General features: G+C 45.3%; 1 protein-coding gene across 5 annotated transcripts; it reads left to right on the forward strand.

The window, feature by feature from the left end:
- The first annotated feature begins 10 nt into the window (after window positions 1-10).
- On the forward strand, window positions 11-16204 carry ttyh1 (tweety family member 1). Of its 5 annotated transcripts, none has more exons than XM_049731583.1 (15): window positions 11-1104; window positions 4602-4767; window positions 6158-6387; window positions 8053-8164; window positions 9156-9493; window positions 9972-10067; window positions 10155-10227; window positions 11626-11701; window positions 11818-11873; window positions 11970-12062; window positions 12143-12235; window positions 12297-12436; window positions 12615-12782; window positions 14325-14403; window positions 14797-16204. In XM_049731583.1, exons 2-15 carry the CDS (start codon window positions 4633-4635, stop codon window positions 14878-14880), a joined length of 1773 nt encoding a protein of 590 aa, XP_049587540.1. In that variant the 5' UTR covers window positions 11-1104; window positions 4602-4632; the 3' UTR covers window positions 14881-16204. The 5 variants fall into 5 exon arrangements, with proteins under 5 accessions (XP_049587540.1, XP_049587544.1, XP_049587541.1 ...); XM_049731587.1 differs by having other exon boundaries at window positions 12615-12675; XM_049731584.1 differs by lacking the exon at window positions 14325-14403.
- Window positions 16205-16478: the final 274 nt, after the last annotated feature.

Below are 16478 nucleotides of genomic sequence, written 5' to 3' on the forward strand. Positions count from 1 at the left end.
ACTACATGGGCTCCATATGAGTCAGTGGGCATGCTCACTGGCTCGCTACTGTTTGTTCCCTCACTGGCTCACTTGCATTATCTCCCTTCCCCCACTCCCTTTCAGTGACACAGAAAACCAGCGCCCCCTCCCTCCCTTATTTCCCCCCCCCCGTTCACGTTGCAATGCCCCCTCCTCAATTCTCCCACCTCATCACTTTGCCCGTATGGTCACATGTTCTCCTTCTTGTCACTCTTGTGCAACCTCCATGCCAACCTGCTTTCATTGTTCACTCTCAGCATCACTCTGGGAATCCCCCCCCACCTTTTCCATCCCACCCCTTCCCTGGCATTCACCAGAGTGCTTAGCTGCCACTTACACTCATTGAATGTGCATCTCTCGAGTACATTAGCTCTCCTCCTTGGCGAGCAGCGGACTGTTTTGCATCTCGCATGTGAGCGGATTGCTAAAAATGTTAATCTGGTCAAGGTTCATTCCGTGTTGCTCCGGATGGAGATTGGTCAGGTTGATGTGGGGCGGTGGGAGGGGGGTCGGAATGAGAAGCAATTCAACCCCCCCACAACCCCCTTCCATTAAATCCCCGTTAACAGATTAATTATCTTCGGGCAACATGGTGTTGGGCGTTAAGATATGGAGGGCAACAATGAAATGATAAAGGGTCCCCGAGGGGTGTCTCCTTAATCTTAATGCCCCTTTCCCTCACTCTCTCTCTCGCTCTCTCGCTCTCCCTCTCTTTCCTGCTCGCTCGCTCGCTCGCTCACTCGTCCTCACTGAGAGCTCCTCTCCCATCCATCAACGCGAGCGGCTCTCCGCTGTCACCCGACAAGCATGCAATTATTGGCTCTTTAATATTTCATCAGCTGCAAGAATTACTTGCACTTTCTCGCCAATTGCTCTGCCGCCCCTTCTGCCACATTTTGACTAATTCTTTGGCATGTCTCCGAGTTTTTTTTCAGTTTTTTTTTTTTTAATCCCAGCAGGATGTTTTTGCAAGAGCATCAGGCGTTGATTGCTGGCAGTATACTTTGAGTGGGTAAATATTACACGAGCAGCAGCGAAAAGCGGCAGAGCATCAAGAGAAGCCTTCCAACGCAACTGTCAAAGGTAAGAAATGCGTCAATCTTGCCATCAATCTTTTTTTAATGTTTTTTTTTTGTGGATGCAATGACGCTAAAATGTGTTGTGAGATGCATTCATGCATATTTTGCGCCCGCCGCATTTAAAACACGGCTCATTATCTCATTGCAATGAGATGCAGTAAATGCTGCATTGATGCTGATGCTTTCATTGCATCCACTCTTTTTTTTTTTGGGGTGGGGAGGTGGCGTCTATTTTGTCTCTGTCAACTTGCCGTGTCGTACTCTCGTGCACTGATTTGTGCCGACTTACTGACTGCACTCACTTACCTTTCGGTCAGCTGCACTCACTTTTGGAGGCGAGCGCGCCCCGTCAGGAGTCGACGTTAATCACGCAGATGAATGTCGACGGAAAATGGACGTGGAGCTATTTGGACTCCGGGGAGGCTTTGCATACGAGATGAAGCACGTAAAGGCACAAGATGTTGATGAATTTGCCCCTGGCTGATGGAGTGTGTCATAAGCCTTTAATGCCCTCCTGTAAATTCCCGTCGACAAAGGTTGTTGTTAAGTGCCGCTTACTGTTTCTCGCCGTCGGCTACTGACAACGGGAGGGGAATGGTACGCACGTCATTACAGCTGCAAATATTTTCCCAAAAATGATACACATTCTGTCATAGTCGGCAGACCCCATGCGATAATCCCCCCCTTGTCCTCATTAGCTGCCTCACAAAATGGCTTGTTTCTCCCTACCAGCTGCACATTCAGACATCTTGGAGTCTCCAACCATAGATTTGTGCACGCACGTTTCCTCAGCCTCCAAATCACATTTATTCGTCTTCACTTATGCAAGAGGCAAGATAACGAGCCGATGGTGGGGCGGGGGGCGTGGTGTCAACGTGAGGCTCTCGGCGTGTGACAAGCATTGAGTAACTGCTGTCATCTACCACCCACCCCCTCGCTTCCATCATCACATTGTTAGCTTGGCCTAATAACTCCTATAAATGCAGCAAACAGGTGATTCATATCTATTTTTTTTTTTTACATATCCACTCAGCTGTTGGATTCATTTGTCACCTCCCCTTTAGGCGTGCGCATTGTGTTCTTCTTGGTATGGAGTCAGACGTAGACATTAAACGTCTAGATTGCACAGCTACACGCTGGGATTGTAAACGTTGCAACGTGACCCGTGAAAAAAATGGACATGGAGAAATACAACTGAATTGAATCCTACTATGCATTTGCCTAATTGCTCGGATCATAAAAGTAGATCGGGTAGATCAAATAAAACTGTCAATCTAAGTGTGGAAAATCCATCCATCCATTTTCTCGAACACTTATCCTGTTCAGAGTCACAAGTAAACTGGAGATTATATCTCGGACTGGTTGTCAGTCAATTAAAGGACACATATAGAGACAGACAACGGCTCACATTGACACCATCACGCTGATCTGCACAGCTTGGACTTAGCCGCCACACCGGGTGTGCAAACTTTTGCAATTTCCCTTCACCTCTTGAATTGTCCAAAGTTTGACACCCGCCCTCTCAGTGCATCACTCACCAGCCTGGAGAAATCAACCGCTCGGATAAAAGTTATTCTGCGTGTACGAAAAATTATTTTCAGCTTCCGTTTTAATAAGTGAAATGGAGCGTTGGCAACAATTTGATTTGTAACAGTTGGGCTGCTGGAGCCATTAGGACCAACAAGCTTATTGAGACGCGCTTAATGCCGGCCCCATCCGGCCTATGAGCGAGCCTTTCAAACTCATCATAGAGTTTGAAAGAGGAAATTGTTTGGCCTCGACATTTGGCTGAATCCAAACTTTTATCTTGCGCAGTATTTCACACAATGACGTGCTGTGTGAATCGACGGGGAGGCTGAAAACCATTCAGTCTTGATTATCGACTGCGGTGTCAAATGCATAATAGTGACACTAAATGGTTCAATTGAACATTTAAAGTAACATTCAAAAATTCAGAGTTGCATGCCTGCTTTGTACGCAAGCGTGATTAGCGCTTTGTGCGCCGCTAAAATGTGCCTTTTCACACACGGCGACGCCGGTATCAGACGCCTACCAGGCTGTGTCTCAGCTCCCTGTCCCCCATCTCCTCCCCTCATTGGATCCCAGTGTGTGTTTTGGCTAACCGGATTTGTCTTTTTGTGTTTACCCTACTTTCGAGCCCACTCGGGCGGCTTTGAAGACACTGAACAGTAGTGAGTCCAAAATCAAATGTCGTCTTGTGCTATCGTGCTCCGGTTGCATAAAATAGTTCTTCCCCTTGATAATACATTTGCAGCGGTCCCGTATTATAAGCCATGCTAGTCCATATGGCGTCCAGTCTGTGCAAAAATAACAAAAGCTATTATTCTAAAAATTACTGTTTATTTCTGTTATTATGGGTTTGATCAAGCACAAATTAAAGTTATTTGTTCATGTTCTGACTTAACTAGACACAAAGCCATATTTGGTTATATGTCAGGGAAAGCCTACTAGAACAATGGAACTTTTATCTGTAAGGACATTAGAGGCACTTTTATTCGTGACAAATCTGTACTGACTCCCATTTAATGTGAGTTTGAATGTGATTGGTTCATGCTAAAACCAAGCCACGTCACAGTTTTGAGAGGGTGTGCATATTTGTGCAACTACATAAGTTCAGTCATTTAGTTTTGCTTTTTCTGTCCAAAAGATAAAAAAATCAATTGAGTTTGATGGGTCACATGTACCTTTAGCGCAATTCAATTTGCTGTTATGTGTAGACCATACGGGCATGTTATTCAATAATTCAAATTGTAAGCCATCCGATCGATCACGTGTAATTGATCAGTTGCATTGCAAATGAGGCAAAACGGTTTGCACCGCTGAGCCACAAGCCCCCGTCTCAGCACATTTGCCGTCTCAAGGAGATCAACATGCAAACCTGAGTGACACCCGCATTGGTTGAGATTGTATTGTTGAACCATATCAAAAAATATTGTGTCAAAGAACTCATTTAAAAACAAGACAAAGCAAGTGCATTACCAAGGATCCTTTAAGAATTCTGTCGATTGTGTTGCTGCAATTGATTAGTCATGTCTAGAACCAATTGAGGCAAAACGTAGCGGCCTACTTGGCTGCAACCGGCAGAGGCATTGATTCAGTCTTGTTGTCTGAAGAAGATCAACATGAATTCGGTGAAGGGAAGTTTAATACAGTACACGACGAGAGGAGTTAAGAACATTCACAGAGATGTTCTCTCCTGCAATTCAAAAATTATATCATTCGGTTGCGTCCCATTTCTTTCAAAATATACAAACATGAACATTCACCAAAGAGTCACTTCTGTGTAACTACAGCTGACACGTTGACCCTGCTATCTCCCAGGTGATGCCGAGTCTTAAATCTGGGGAAGCAGCCGCTGTAAAAGCTGGCCGCTGACCTTGTCGTCCTCGGTCCTCAGCAGGGACCTTCATCTCCCCTCGCATCGGTGGCGCCTCACGTCGCGGTGACCCTGACATCTCTCTCTCTCTCTCATTTGCCCAGGGTGGAGGAGGGGCCCCAGTGACAGTGGACAATGGCTGCCATGACGACGGTGCCCAGCTATACCCCTTCGCTATGGGTGCGGATGTGTCACGCTCTCCCTCGGCTGGACCTCACCATGCAAATGAGGGACAACCTTTTTGCCCCGGACAGCTGGGAGTACCAGCAGGTAGCACACACACACACACACACACACACAGACACTTGTCACTAGGTCACACACTGCAGTGAAGTTTGCACACACTGCGGTTTCAGTGATGTCATGCAATCTGTGTCATAACATACGAGAAGTCCCTGAATGCAAGTCTTGCTTTCAAAGTTATAAATTGAGCCGCTGCTAGAATTACAGCAGCTGACGTTAAATACTTTTTGACAAAAAAACTAGGCTGTGCTGAAATATTTACTGTTTTTTATTTCTTATTTGAAATGTACTTTATCTCGACCACCATCTAGTGGTTGATGGTGGAATTACACCCCAAATAGTAATGATATACAATCTGTTTAGTTCTTTACACTCTATTTAAGTATGTTTTATATTTATTATAAAGTCCATTTCTATAGAGTGCTATTTTTTGAAAATGCGTTACATATGTTATAAAAAATGATCTACTGCCTTGACTCATTCCCCATCTTGCGTAGGCTTTTTTTTTTCTTCAATGCTCCACTACTAGGTCACTCAGTTGCACCTGCTCCTGTGCGTGCACGCGGCCAGCTATCAACTTGCGCGTAAAAATCCGAGTTGCCGCCGGGCTGCACGGATGCGAATCTCTGCGCTTTGCCATGCAAAATAGAAGGGCTCGCCCGTCTTAAACAAACTGTCTCACAGTGCAGGCTTGTGACTTTGCTGGGGCACAAAAGGGAGGATGTTGGTGATGGTGGTGAGAGGGGGTGAAAAAAAAGACAGAGAGAGAGAGTGTGCAAATCATCCTGCAGAACACAAAGACAAAAGCGACTTAAAGTGCTCTGCGAAGGCAAAGAGAGAGGGAATGAGTAATGCGAGGAGGTTGCTGCGGAGAAGTCCGGGGCTGGGGGAGGCTCACATCGAGTCAGCCAGCGGCGGCAGTGAGCGAGACTCGCACTGAATGTATTTAAGTAGGTCACAGATTATTAATAGAGATCCAGGCGCTGTGGATAGATAGAAAGGAACGAGAGGGTAGAGTGGGGGAGACGAAAAGGGAGGGAGGGAGCGTGGGGAAAGCGGGACGGTGGGGAAGAGGAGGTGAGACAGAGTGATGCGGAGGAATGCGCGGGAGTGACAGACGGGCAGACGGATGAGAGGATAATACGGGGAGATGTGCGCTGAAAAATGCATTTCAGTAATGCTGACTTGATGACACAAGGCCCGATCAGATGCCTGATATGGCTTAGTGACATCAGACTCCGTCTGATAGCCGACCGCTCCGCGGTGAGCCGCCCGCCCGCGCTGGTCGCAAAAAAAAAAAACTCGCTTGACACCATCATATTTAATTTTCATTATGTGCAAATTGTGGTGACTTAAAAAAACACAACTAAAGGGACATTTTTGAAGAGCTGTCTTTTATCAACCCCCTCTCTGTTAGACCCTGCTGGTTTTATCCAGTTTATCGGCCATCGCCCTGGTTATCTCCCTCTTGGTGATTCTGTCCTTCCTCATACACTACTGCTGCTGTCACCGTGGCGACCGCGGCGAGGGATCTGAGGAGGAGGAAGAGGACGAAGACGGCAGCACGGGTCACGGCTACGGCGGCAAGAAGGGTCGAGGGATCTGCTGCGTCACGTGGGTGGCCGTGGCGTCTGTCACGCTGTGCTGGTGAGGAGGCGGACGCACGTGTCGTTTTGAAAAAGGTGTTGTCGTGGCGATGTGCTGCCTTGACCGCTTTTTAATGTAGTGAATTGCGGTCTGATCAATCTGGACGGGTCGGGGGGTGAAGACATTCCAAAGTGAGTATTCAGAGGAATTCTTGTGATGCGGAGAAATTCCGTGGGAGGTAGACATCATCTGATTGTACAAAATGTCACAAAAATTTTAGGAAATAATCAAACTGCGTCATACTCAATAATCATGCATTGTAAAGTGAACTGATAGTTCTGTCGGCGTAAAAAGCAGGATGACATCCTATATTTTCAACAAAAACTAGGAGGTGCTGAAATACGTTTGTGAATCTATAATTTTGTGGTGTACAATACACACCATGAATTATGTTGAATTATTTATTCAATGAAAACAACTTTTAAAGGCCTTCTTTTTAATACCAGCAAAATTATTTGTCACTAGTAGCCTAATCTTCCACAATGTTGTTTTTCATAATCTTGTTCTGCACAAAAAAGCAAAAGATAATTGGTGAAATTCGGTCAGTATCGTTGCCAAATTTCCAGAATCCAAATCAGGAAGTGACATCATTGCGATAGAGTGGCGCGTACGTTAGGTTGAGCGGCGGCAGCAAAGCTGTGAATCACATGTTGTCATCGCCTTCATCATCACGCGCTTTTTTTTAGTCACCAGAAACAAGGTGAGGCCTGCTTGACATCTGACTGTCATCTGTGCTCTTGTTTGTCAACCTCGTCCCGTGACCCAACCACACATACATAACTTTCTTATTGTAACTTTCTGCTTTAGAAAGAAGCAAAAGTCACATCAGTGAAACGTTACAGGCGGATTTGTGTCATAATACATGCGTAGTGTTAAACTGCTTCCCTTTTTAAACTGTTTTAGCTGTGTTATAGCACACAATGTGGAAATTTCCCAAGGGACAATTACCCATAACTTTAACCGAATCACTTTTAATTCATGTTATTTGTTTACTAATGTGGCGGTAACTGATGTAACCAAAGCAGAAAACTACAATCAAAGTACTAAATCTATTTTGAAATGTGAAACCCATCTGCATGCTTGAACTGATGTACACGCCCGATCCTAATGATGTCATCATATGCAAACTATACACGCAGTCCGTGTCTCCCCCTTATGGAGCCTCTTATAATTGTAGTCGGTTATTATCACATGAGCTGGATAACTATTTATGATGTTTTTACATGCGGCCTTCAAGAAAAAACAGCCAACGTGATTTGTAGTGACGTTCTCATTTGGCAGCTTTCAATGCACAACACACACACACGTTATAATCTGGGTCACATTATATGGGAGATTGGGTCATACCATTCGTCTCTGGTCGGAGGGGATTTGACGAACAGCTGGCCCGAGTCTTAATCTGAATTTTTGAATAAAAGGAATGATGTGTAAATCTGTTGCTACGGTTCACATTTCCATCGCTTATTTTTTTTCCCCGTCATCTGTTTGATTTGCGCATTCACCCAGGATGGATCGCATCCTTGCCCATATCTCATTTATTTCAAATGTACAGTCCAACGCGGCACTTCACGCCTCTGCTATCTGCTCTCATGTGCGCGCACACCTCCCACAGTCTTTTCACGTTCCCCCCTCCCCTTCTTTCTCCTCTGCCTCCCTCTTTTGCAGTGTTGCCATAGGCATCGGTTTCTATGGCAACAGCGAGGCTAATGATGGGATGTATCAGTTGACCTCGTCGCTTCTCACAGCCAATTACACGCTAGCTTCCATCGATTTGCTGGTGAGTGGTGCTCTCCGCAAGTAAAATGTCACGCAGAATCCCTGCCCGGCTTGACGCTGCTTGCCGAGTGTGTGTGTTGAGTGTGAAAGAAAATGGCATACAAATGTCTCTCTGATTGATTACCCCCCTTCCTCCCTCCCCTGGTCAAACAGTGGTTGCTGTGTCACTTTGCTAATTGTCCTCCATCCGGAGGACTCTTTTCGGGTTTCACATCGGTCAAATCCGATTTGGTAGTGGGTGACTACCGCCGCTTTCACGTCACCAATTAACACAATGAAGTCAAAAGTGAATATAGATGATTGCAATAAAAGCAGCAACCCACAGTGAGTCGGGCATGTGCAAACGAGCTGCAGTTGCACGGCAAGAAAGAAATAGAACTACGCTGAATGTTTTATGACCTTCGGGACCGCTGAGTACAGGTGCTGCTGATCCGATCTGATCTGAGTTGCACTATTAGGAGGATGCTAGACACACACACACACATAGGTAAAAGGTTGTCTGGTTCATTGACTCTGTTATATAAACATCTCAAAGCACCCACGCAAAAAGAGCTTTGAGATAAAGGGGAAAAAAATCCCCAAACATTTCTCCTGTGCTTTATAGCATCACTGGGCTGAGCTTACATTGTGAATCATTTAAAGTAGAGTTGACATGAAAAGAAATATATTTTGGAATAAGGCGCCCAAGCAAGACATTATTATATAGACAAAGGTTTTTGGACATCTATTCAGGAAGTGAGAATGAATCAATATTTAGCGATTTTAAACTGTGTCCATTTGTGAGCTACAGAGGTTGCAAAATTACTCACACCCGGTGCTCCAAGACTACAAGAATTCAAAAAATTTAGCCTAAGCTGACTCAAGTACTTCAGGCATACTTGCGGTTCAGACAAAAGAGAATATTCACTTGTCTGTCCCAAATCCGACCACAACGTTACAGCATCCCAAATTTGTGGTTTACTCATATCCTCCTCCTCCTCCTCCCTCTGCAGATTTCCGATACAATCAATGGTCTGCAGCTGTCCGTCTCGGGCCCGCTGACCACAATGGAGGAGATGTTTACGGGCAGCAAACCCTTCTTGGTTTCCACGCGGAACTGCCGGAGGTTATCCGAGAACGTCATCAGCCTCCTCTCGTCCATCTCTGTGGCGCGGTTTGGCTTGGACGCGGGACCGGGCAACGATAGCGGCGTCAGCGGGGCCTCCATTATACCTCTGACCCCGGTGCCACCCTCGGTGGCTCCCACGGTGGCGCCCTCGGGTGGCCTCATGCCCGGCCCCTTTTCACCTGGGTGGGCAGCCAACACGTTAATGATGAATGAGGACTACAGGTGAGGGCGGCCCAGACAAACATATAATATTCCAAATTCATCGTTTTTTTTTTTTTTTTTAAAGCCCTGTTTTCTTTTTTTAATCAGTCAAATTTATTGCGGTTGTTAACTCAAAAAGTCTTAAAAGACCCTTTTAAAAGTCTTAATATACTTTTTCTTTTTACTACTTCAACCAAACCGCACATCCATTAAAAACTTTCCACTTTGCTTTTAACCACATATTTTCTACTTGGAACTCGTTCAATAAGTCTCTCTCAGTGTATTGCGAGGTTTTTTCATCCTACAACAGCCGACCGGACTTGAGTGCGTCTTGACATAAACAAACCAAATTCAGACAGACAGAGAAATGATGCACTTGAGCGACCTTTTCCGCAACATCCTAACCGCACATTCCTGTCGTCAGGAAGGGAAGGGCTGTACTTGCATGTTTTAGCTGAACCTTGCAAAAAAAAAAATATTTTTGTGGTTTTTCTTTTAGGTGGTTGTCATACGTCATGCTGCTGCTACTCGACCTCATTGTGTGTCTCTTCATCTTGCTCGGACTGGCCAAGCAAGCTCGATGGCTGCTAATTTTGTGCGTAAGCGCTCACGTTTGCATCTTCATCCGCACGCGTGTGTCTCCCCCCTCCCCTGACGTGTTAATGCTTTTTTCCCCCCGCAGAATGACTGTGCTGGCCTGGCTGGCTCTCTTCCTAAGTTGGGGCTCGCTGGGCTTGGAGACGGCCACCGTGGTGGTGAGTGGGCCCAGTATAACCCATCCATGGGTCAATGTACGAATACTTGGTTAGAGCGCGAATTGCGTGGAACCGAGAACCTCGTAGGGAGCGCCGCAGTGACGGCAGAGCCCCAAAAAGGAAGGAAAATGGGGCAGAGATTAAAAATTCAATGCAAGCGTGCACGAGGAGCGTCTGCGAGCAAAGTGCGCGCCGGCGTGGGCGTTTGGCTCAGAGACGTCAAGATGGAAGATGAAGGGAAGTGCTCCGGGCGGGAGCCAGGGAGGAAGGATGGGTTAGAAAGACGAGGAACCAGCAGCGGCTTCCCGTCGCTCTCCACGAGGCCTCTCTTGGATCAAAGTGCCAAACTGGCCAGAGTGAAACTCGCAAACAAGAGGAAGTCGAAACCTTTTTTTTAGACATTTGTTTGTAACGGGGTACAGAGGGAGCGTTTCACGTCCATTTCCAGCGTCCCCCGTGAAAGAATGTGTCAAGAGGCCAAATAGTGGCTGTTTTTCTGCTCTGCTGCCTGTTTTGTGTCTCGCGGGGCTGGGGGGAGATGTCCCAAAGCCTGTTAGGCCACACAGAGACGCTCTGTCCCTGGCTAGCGATAAGGAAACAAAGGGCTCGCTGTGGGCCGGCACGGTTCACTCTGTCCTCAATGGCCACGTTTACCCGCCTGAGTGGGCCTCACTGTGTGGGACTATCGCTCCCTCTTCTGGTGAGTGCACACAGCAGGGTGCAGTACGATACCGTATCACCAAAAAAGATCTCACAGCATACCAGCAGGCAAAAAAAGTCCACATCTCAAATCATCTTTCCCCAGTCAAGTAAGTGCAAATGCCATGAATCTGTTCCAACCTCCCGAAGAAAAACAATAAAGGAAAATGACACTGTAATATTTGAAATACAAAGTCGATCGAATGAATAAATGAACAGCTTGCTCAAATGTATCTCACCCATTTCCACTGCCAAAAAACAGATGTTCAATCTTGAGGTGACAACGCGGCTTTGAAATTAGCTGTTGAGAATTCAAGAGTTAATAAAAATGTTCACAAGCTATTTTCAACACTTTAAATTTAAAATAATGTGGACAACATGGGGACAGACCAGTAATATTAATTCGAGAAAAAATATAAAAGTGACCTTGCTTGGAAAGTTTCTGCCTGACAACAATGAAATATTAAGATATGTTATAAATGTATGTCGGTGTTTCTGATAAGGTTTCGGGGACGTCGCGCTAATGAAAAGACATGCTAGGCTGCTGCGGGTTTATTGAGGACAGCAGCAGCAGCATTGCGTGAATTTGTGGCCGCTTGCCATCTGCATCCCGTCACATTTGTCAGGAGGGAAGTATGTCACCCGGTCAGCATGTCTGCTAACGTCTCCCTCCTCCACTTCTTTCCCTTTCTTTGCCAGGCTCTCAGCGACTTTTGCACCGATCCAAACTTGTTTGTGCTCAACTCCACAAACTTCAACACGGGAACCAGCTCAGGTACCTGTTGCCGCTCCCCACTAAAAAAAATAAATAAATACGATTGTTGTTGTTCCTCCTCTCTGCCATGCATCTGTGTGATGCTCCCACATGACCTCATTTGTGTCCTCACTCAGACGTACTGGATTATTACCTGACCTGCAGCCGACGCATGAACAGTCCGTTCCAGCAGGTACTGTTCTACCTTCAAGTTTGCTATTGAGACGTCATGGGACCTATGGAACCAGATTTCATGAAATACTTCTAAATCTTTGTGTTCTGTCTTCAGATCCTCACCCAGTCCCAGAGGGCGCTGTCCAACATCCACACACACCTTTCCAGTGTGGAACGTAACGCCCTCACACAGTTCCCCAAAGCTGAGGTGGGTTTGAGTCATCCTGAAGAAAAAAAAAAACGTTTGCTCTGTCATGATTTTCACCTCATGGGACACTTTACTCGCAGAAATCACTCAGGGATGTTCAACAGATTCTCAACAGCACAGAGGGCAACTTCCACCAGCTGGTGGCCCTGCTCAACTGCCGAGGCCTCAACAAGGTAAGAAGACAGATTTGCTTTGAAGACTTATTGGAATTATTTGAACTTATCCGTCCCGTAGGACTACATCGACTCACTGAAAGGTCTGTGCTACGACGGGATGGAGGGACTCCTCTACCTCTCCCTTTACTCGTTCCTTTCGGGTTTGGCCTTCACTGCCATTCTTTGCTCTCTGCCCGGGGCCTGGAGGAGCTTTCCAAGGTAAGGGAGGAAGCGAGTTCTCATGTTGCCCCCGCACACAGTTTTGTCCTTCTTGCTTTCCGTCGTTGTTTGATTGTGCGAATGAATGCTACATGACCTTTTCTTCATCCTCTCTATGTTAGCCATCCATTCTCACTCATCTTCATCTCTCTCTCTTCCATGGGCGCCGTTTGGCCAGTGAATCGGAAGAGTACGAGGACTCGGACAGCGAGAGTGAGGACCCCTTCACCTCCCATCAGGCACGTAGACAGACGGCCTCGGGGTCTCAGCGCGGGGCCATGGCCCCCTTCTATAATTACCCGGGGGCCGGGTGGACACCCCCCTTTTCTAGCGCGCCGCCCCTCCCGTGAGTAACACCAGACACACGGACACGCAGACAGACAGACAAACAGACAGACAGACGCTTCCAGATGTTGCAGGAGAGTCCAGAAAAGCATATGTAGACTCACATATTACATGACCTGCTGCAATGTTAGGTACGCTTGCACAATTTGATGAAGAGTGGGTATCTATTATATCTATCTGGCTGGCTAGCTCGCTACTAGCGTGCTAGCTTCAGTAGATACTATCTTGATACTAGCTCTCACTGGATTGTGCAGGTGTACCCAATGTGGTGTCCGGTCAGTCCGCATTTCAATTCCACGTCACCCCCCCCCACCCTCTTCATCACATCTAAGTTCGACTGTAACTCGGACACATAAGAGGTAGCCAGCGAGCCTTGGTGCGCTCCTTACACACGCAGCACTAGTTGCTCCTCTGCAGACAGACACACAGACAGGTCAACATGGACGACAGTGTAGACAGAGGAGCGGACACAACTGCGGAGGCCTGTCTGTCTGTCTGTCCGTCCGTCTGTCCGACCGCCCGCCCGTGTGTCTGTCCAATCCGTCCATCTGTCTCGAGTGTTTCCCGGACAGACGACGCAGGCCCGCTTTGATTTTTTTAATTTCCAGCCCCCTCTTCCCCCCAGCTTGAAATTGCAGCGTCATGATCTCCACCTAGTAAGACCAATGCTGTGTTTTTTTTTTAAGGGAATTCAGGGTGGGTAATTTGGCAAGAGAAGCCGTCTAGGTACCGACCTTTTCCACCCTCCGCATCACTCGTCATCACTTGTCTCCTCACTGTGATCTCTCCTGGCATTTTTTTCTCTTCATGACCCCTCACACGTCTAACATCCTATTTTAGGCACAGTCCCACTTCGGCAAGCCGTTTGCTTTCATGCATTAGTGCATTCTTTGTCCGCATCACAATTAAGCAGTCGAGTGAGTTGGTCTGTCTTGACTTTCTTTAAAACATATCTCAATGTGACCGCACATAAGCATTCAAATCGTTGTTTTTTTTACACACCGCATTAAAAATATATCTGAAACGTTATTATTTTAAGTAACAAATTTGACTAATTTTGCTAATATCGCTATATGTCAGAACGAATAATTTTGTCGCGAATAAATAATTTCTTTCTGACCGATTCAGGGAAATTCTCCCATGACTATTAATGGATTGCATAAGTGTACCTAAGTGGCACTAACACATGGTGTAGCCGAATCAGTCCACTCGTCTGCTGAGTGACTTGCCCCAAAACGTTTTCCCTGCTTTTCTCACGCATTCGCTCGTTACGGCAACTGAAATGCATACAAACAAGCCAGCCGCACCTCCGGTCATGAGCGGAGATGCACGCCGACTGAAAGTGAGAACGAGAGAGCGAAAGCTGTGCTTTGTGCGCTTGATCTCTAACCGCTGATTCTCCCTCTTCCCTTTTGACCTTGCCCTCGACTCCTGTGCCACCACCGCCACCGTGTCCCGTCTTTCTCGATGTGTCTTCTTCATCCTCCATCCCTCCTCTCCTCTCCTCCTCCTTCCCTTGTCTCTTTCTACTCTCTCTACGCAGGACTCCAAACGTTTCCTCCAATGGCAACCCTGGCTATGAGAGCCTCCCCTTGACTGACAGGCAGTCCCCACCCCCCTCTGTGAGTTCCTCTGTTCTTGTGTGTGCCATCTTATCATCATGCTGGTTACTAGTGCGTTACCGGGGAACCGATGTTCTACCAGGGGTCGTTTTTTTTTTTTTTTTTTATTAAACGGTGCATTAAATGGGGGTGGTGGGGTGAAAAATGGCGGCAAATCACTACATTTAGCTAAATAAAGCTCCTAGTTTGTCGGTGAATTCAAGGGGGCTCCACTGTACCCAGAAAAAATTCTGGATGATCCCCACCCCTGTATTCGTAAACTGGTTTTCCCTTAAGTTCGTCCCCAAGTACAAAAGTTCAAAATGGTTATGAAATGAAATAATCAGTATTCATTTTTGACTTCCAGATGCCATTTCCTTGTTTGAATGACATTCTGTGCTCTTTTTCCCACAGTACTCTCCCAGCATGCTGACTGGTTACGGGGGAAGTCAATCACACCCTAACCCCACCCATTCGAGGAACCTGTATTCACGTTGATAACTAATTTTCTTTTCTTAGCAAATGTATAGAAGAAAAAAAACAAATGTTTAGTTTTCATATGAATGGACACTTTAAAAGGAATGGAACTTAATCGTAAAGAGAAAAAAAAGGCTTTAGCGTCGCGTCTAACGTCGGTACCACTGAGTATTCTTGTTCTGACAATTCTGATGATTAGAAGCACTTATTTAAAAAAAAAAAAAAAAAACAAGGAGCAGGAGCAAAAAGGACTGTGGGCACGCCAATATGATGTGAAAGCAAACCCTCCCCTTGTTTGTCCAAACTGTGTAAACTGTGAACAGTGGTGAGGCAAGTGGAGAATGGTATTGACGTGACTACGTTATGTCGTTTTATATTCTTCAATGTATCACCCATTGATTTGAAAGTTGTTTTATATATACGGTATATATATAAATATGACATTGTTGTAGAAAAAGAACTGGCACGTAGCAACAAAAGCACATGTTTTTTTTTTCTTTCTGTCAATGGTTATGCAGTTCCCCCTCACTTGGTATATATTTTTATTCTTACTTTTTATAGGTGGTAATTCTGTATTTTCTGTGTATTACCTTACGCTATTCTGTATATCTCACTGTCTATATCTGAATAATAATAATAATCATCATTTCTCTTTTAAAAGAAAATAATCACAGTGGTTGAGGGCTACGTGAGCCTTGTTTGAATGGAGAACCCTGAAAGAACTACAAATCCCATGCAACAACAGCAGGTACAGAGCAATAATGTACAGTGGGTAAAGAAAATCTACACACTATTGTTCAAATGCCAATTTTTGGTGATGTAGAAAAATTTGACCAAGTTGAATCATTTTTAAAATGTTTTCCCACTCAATGTGAAGTAAAACCTGTACAATTTTGGGAAGAAATATTTGAGAAGGTAATGACAATGGTGATGATGTGGTTGCACAAGTGTGTACACCCACCTTGAGGGATGTTGCTGTGTTCAGAATTTGAGTGTGTACACTTTTACATGATCTCATTTGGTTTTACGAGGTGAGTCTGGTTTTACGAGTTATACTAGTCAATTTATGTTGCGCTCATTTTTTGAGGTCACAAAATCCTGGCATTTGAACAGGGGTGTGTAGACTTTTATAAGCATTGCATAGCACAGCATTGGGTCTCCAAGATGTTTTTTTTTTTTTTTTTTTGGTATATTGGAGATCTCATTGAATCCTCCTCCCACCCGACCTTGTTAACTCCTCCAATTGAGTTTGTACTCTCAATGCTCCTTTTGAATGGCATCCTTTTACACTCAAGAGTCTAATATGAATAATAATAATAACAATAATAAAAAAATCTAAACCTGAGGCTCAACCTTTTTTTGACACTCATGGAACATTTGCACGATAACAGCAAAATGTAAAAAATTTGCACATTCCTTTCAATTGTCATTACTGATTGTTTTTATGAAGTTAGAAGTTTGTTTTAAAATCTGAAAAATATTAATGACTTTTTTCATTCATATCACCAGTCAGCAAATTTGGACTAAAATTTCTGACCAGAAATGTAAGTAAACTATTTGATGCATTTTTTGCTGCTGATTCTAAATTTCCTCTAATTTCTTTCCACTAGCAAATCATT

This window comes from Syngnathus scovelli, chromosome 9 (genome assembly GCF_024217435.2).
Source record: "Syngnathus scovelli strain Florida chromosome 9, RoL_Ssco_1.2, whole genome shotgun sequence".
NCBI classification, from domain to species: domain Eukaryota; kingdom Metazoa; phylum Chordata; class Actinopteri; order Syngnathiformes; family Syngnathidae; genus Syngnathus; species Syngnathus scovelli.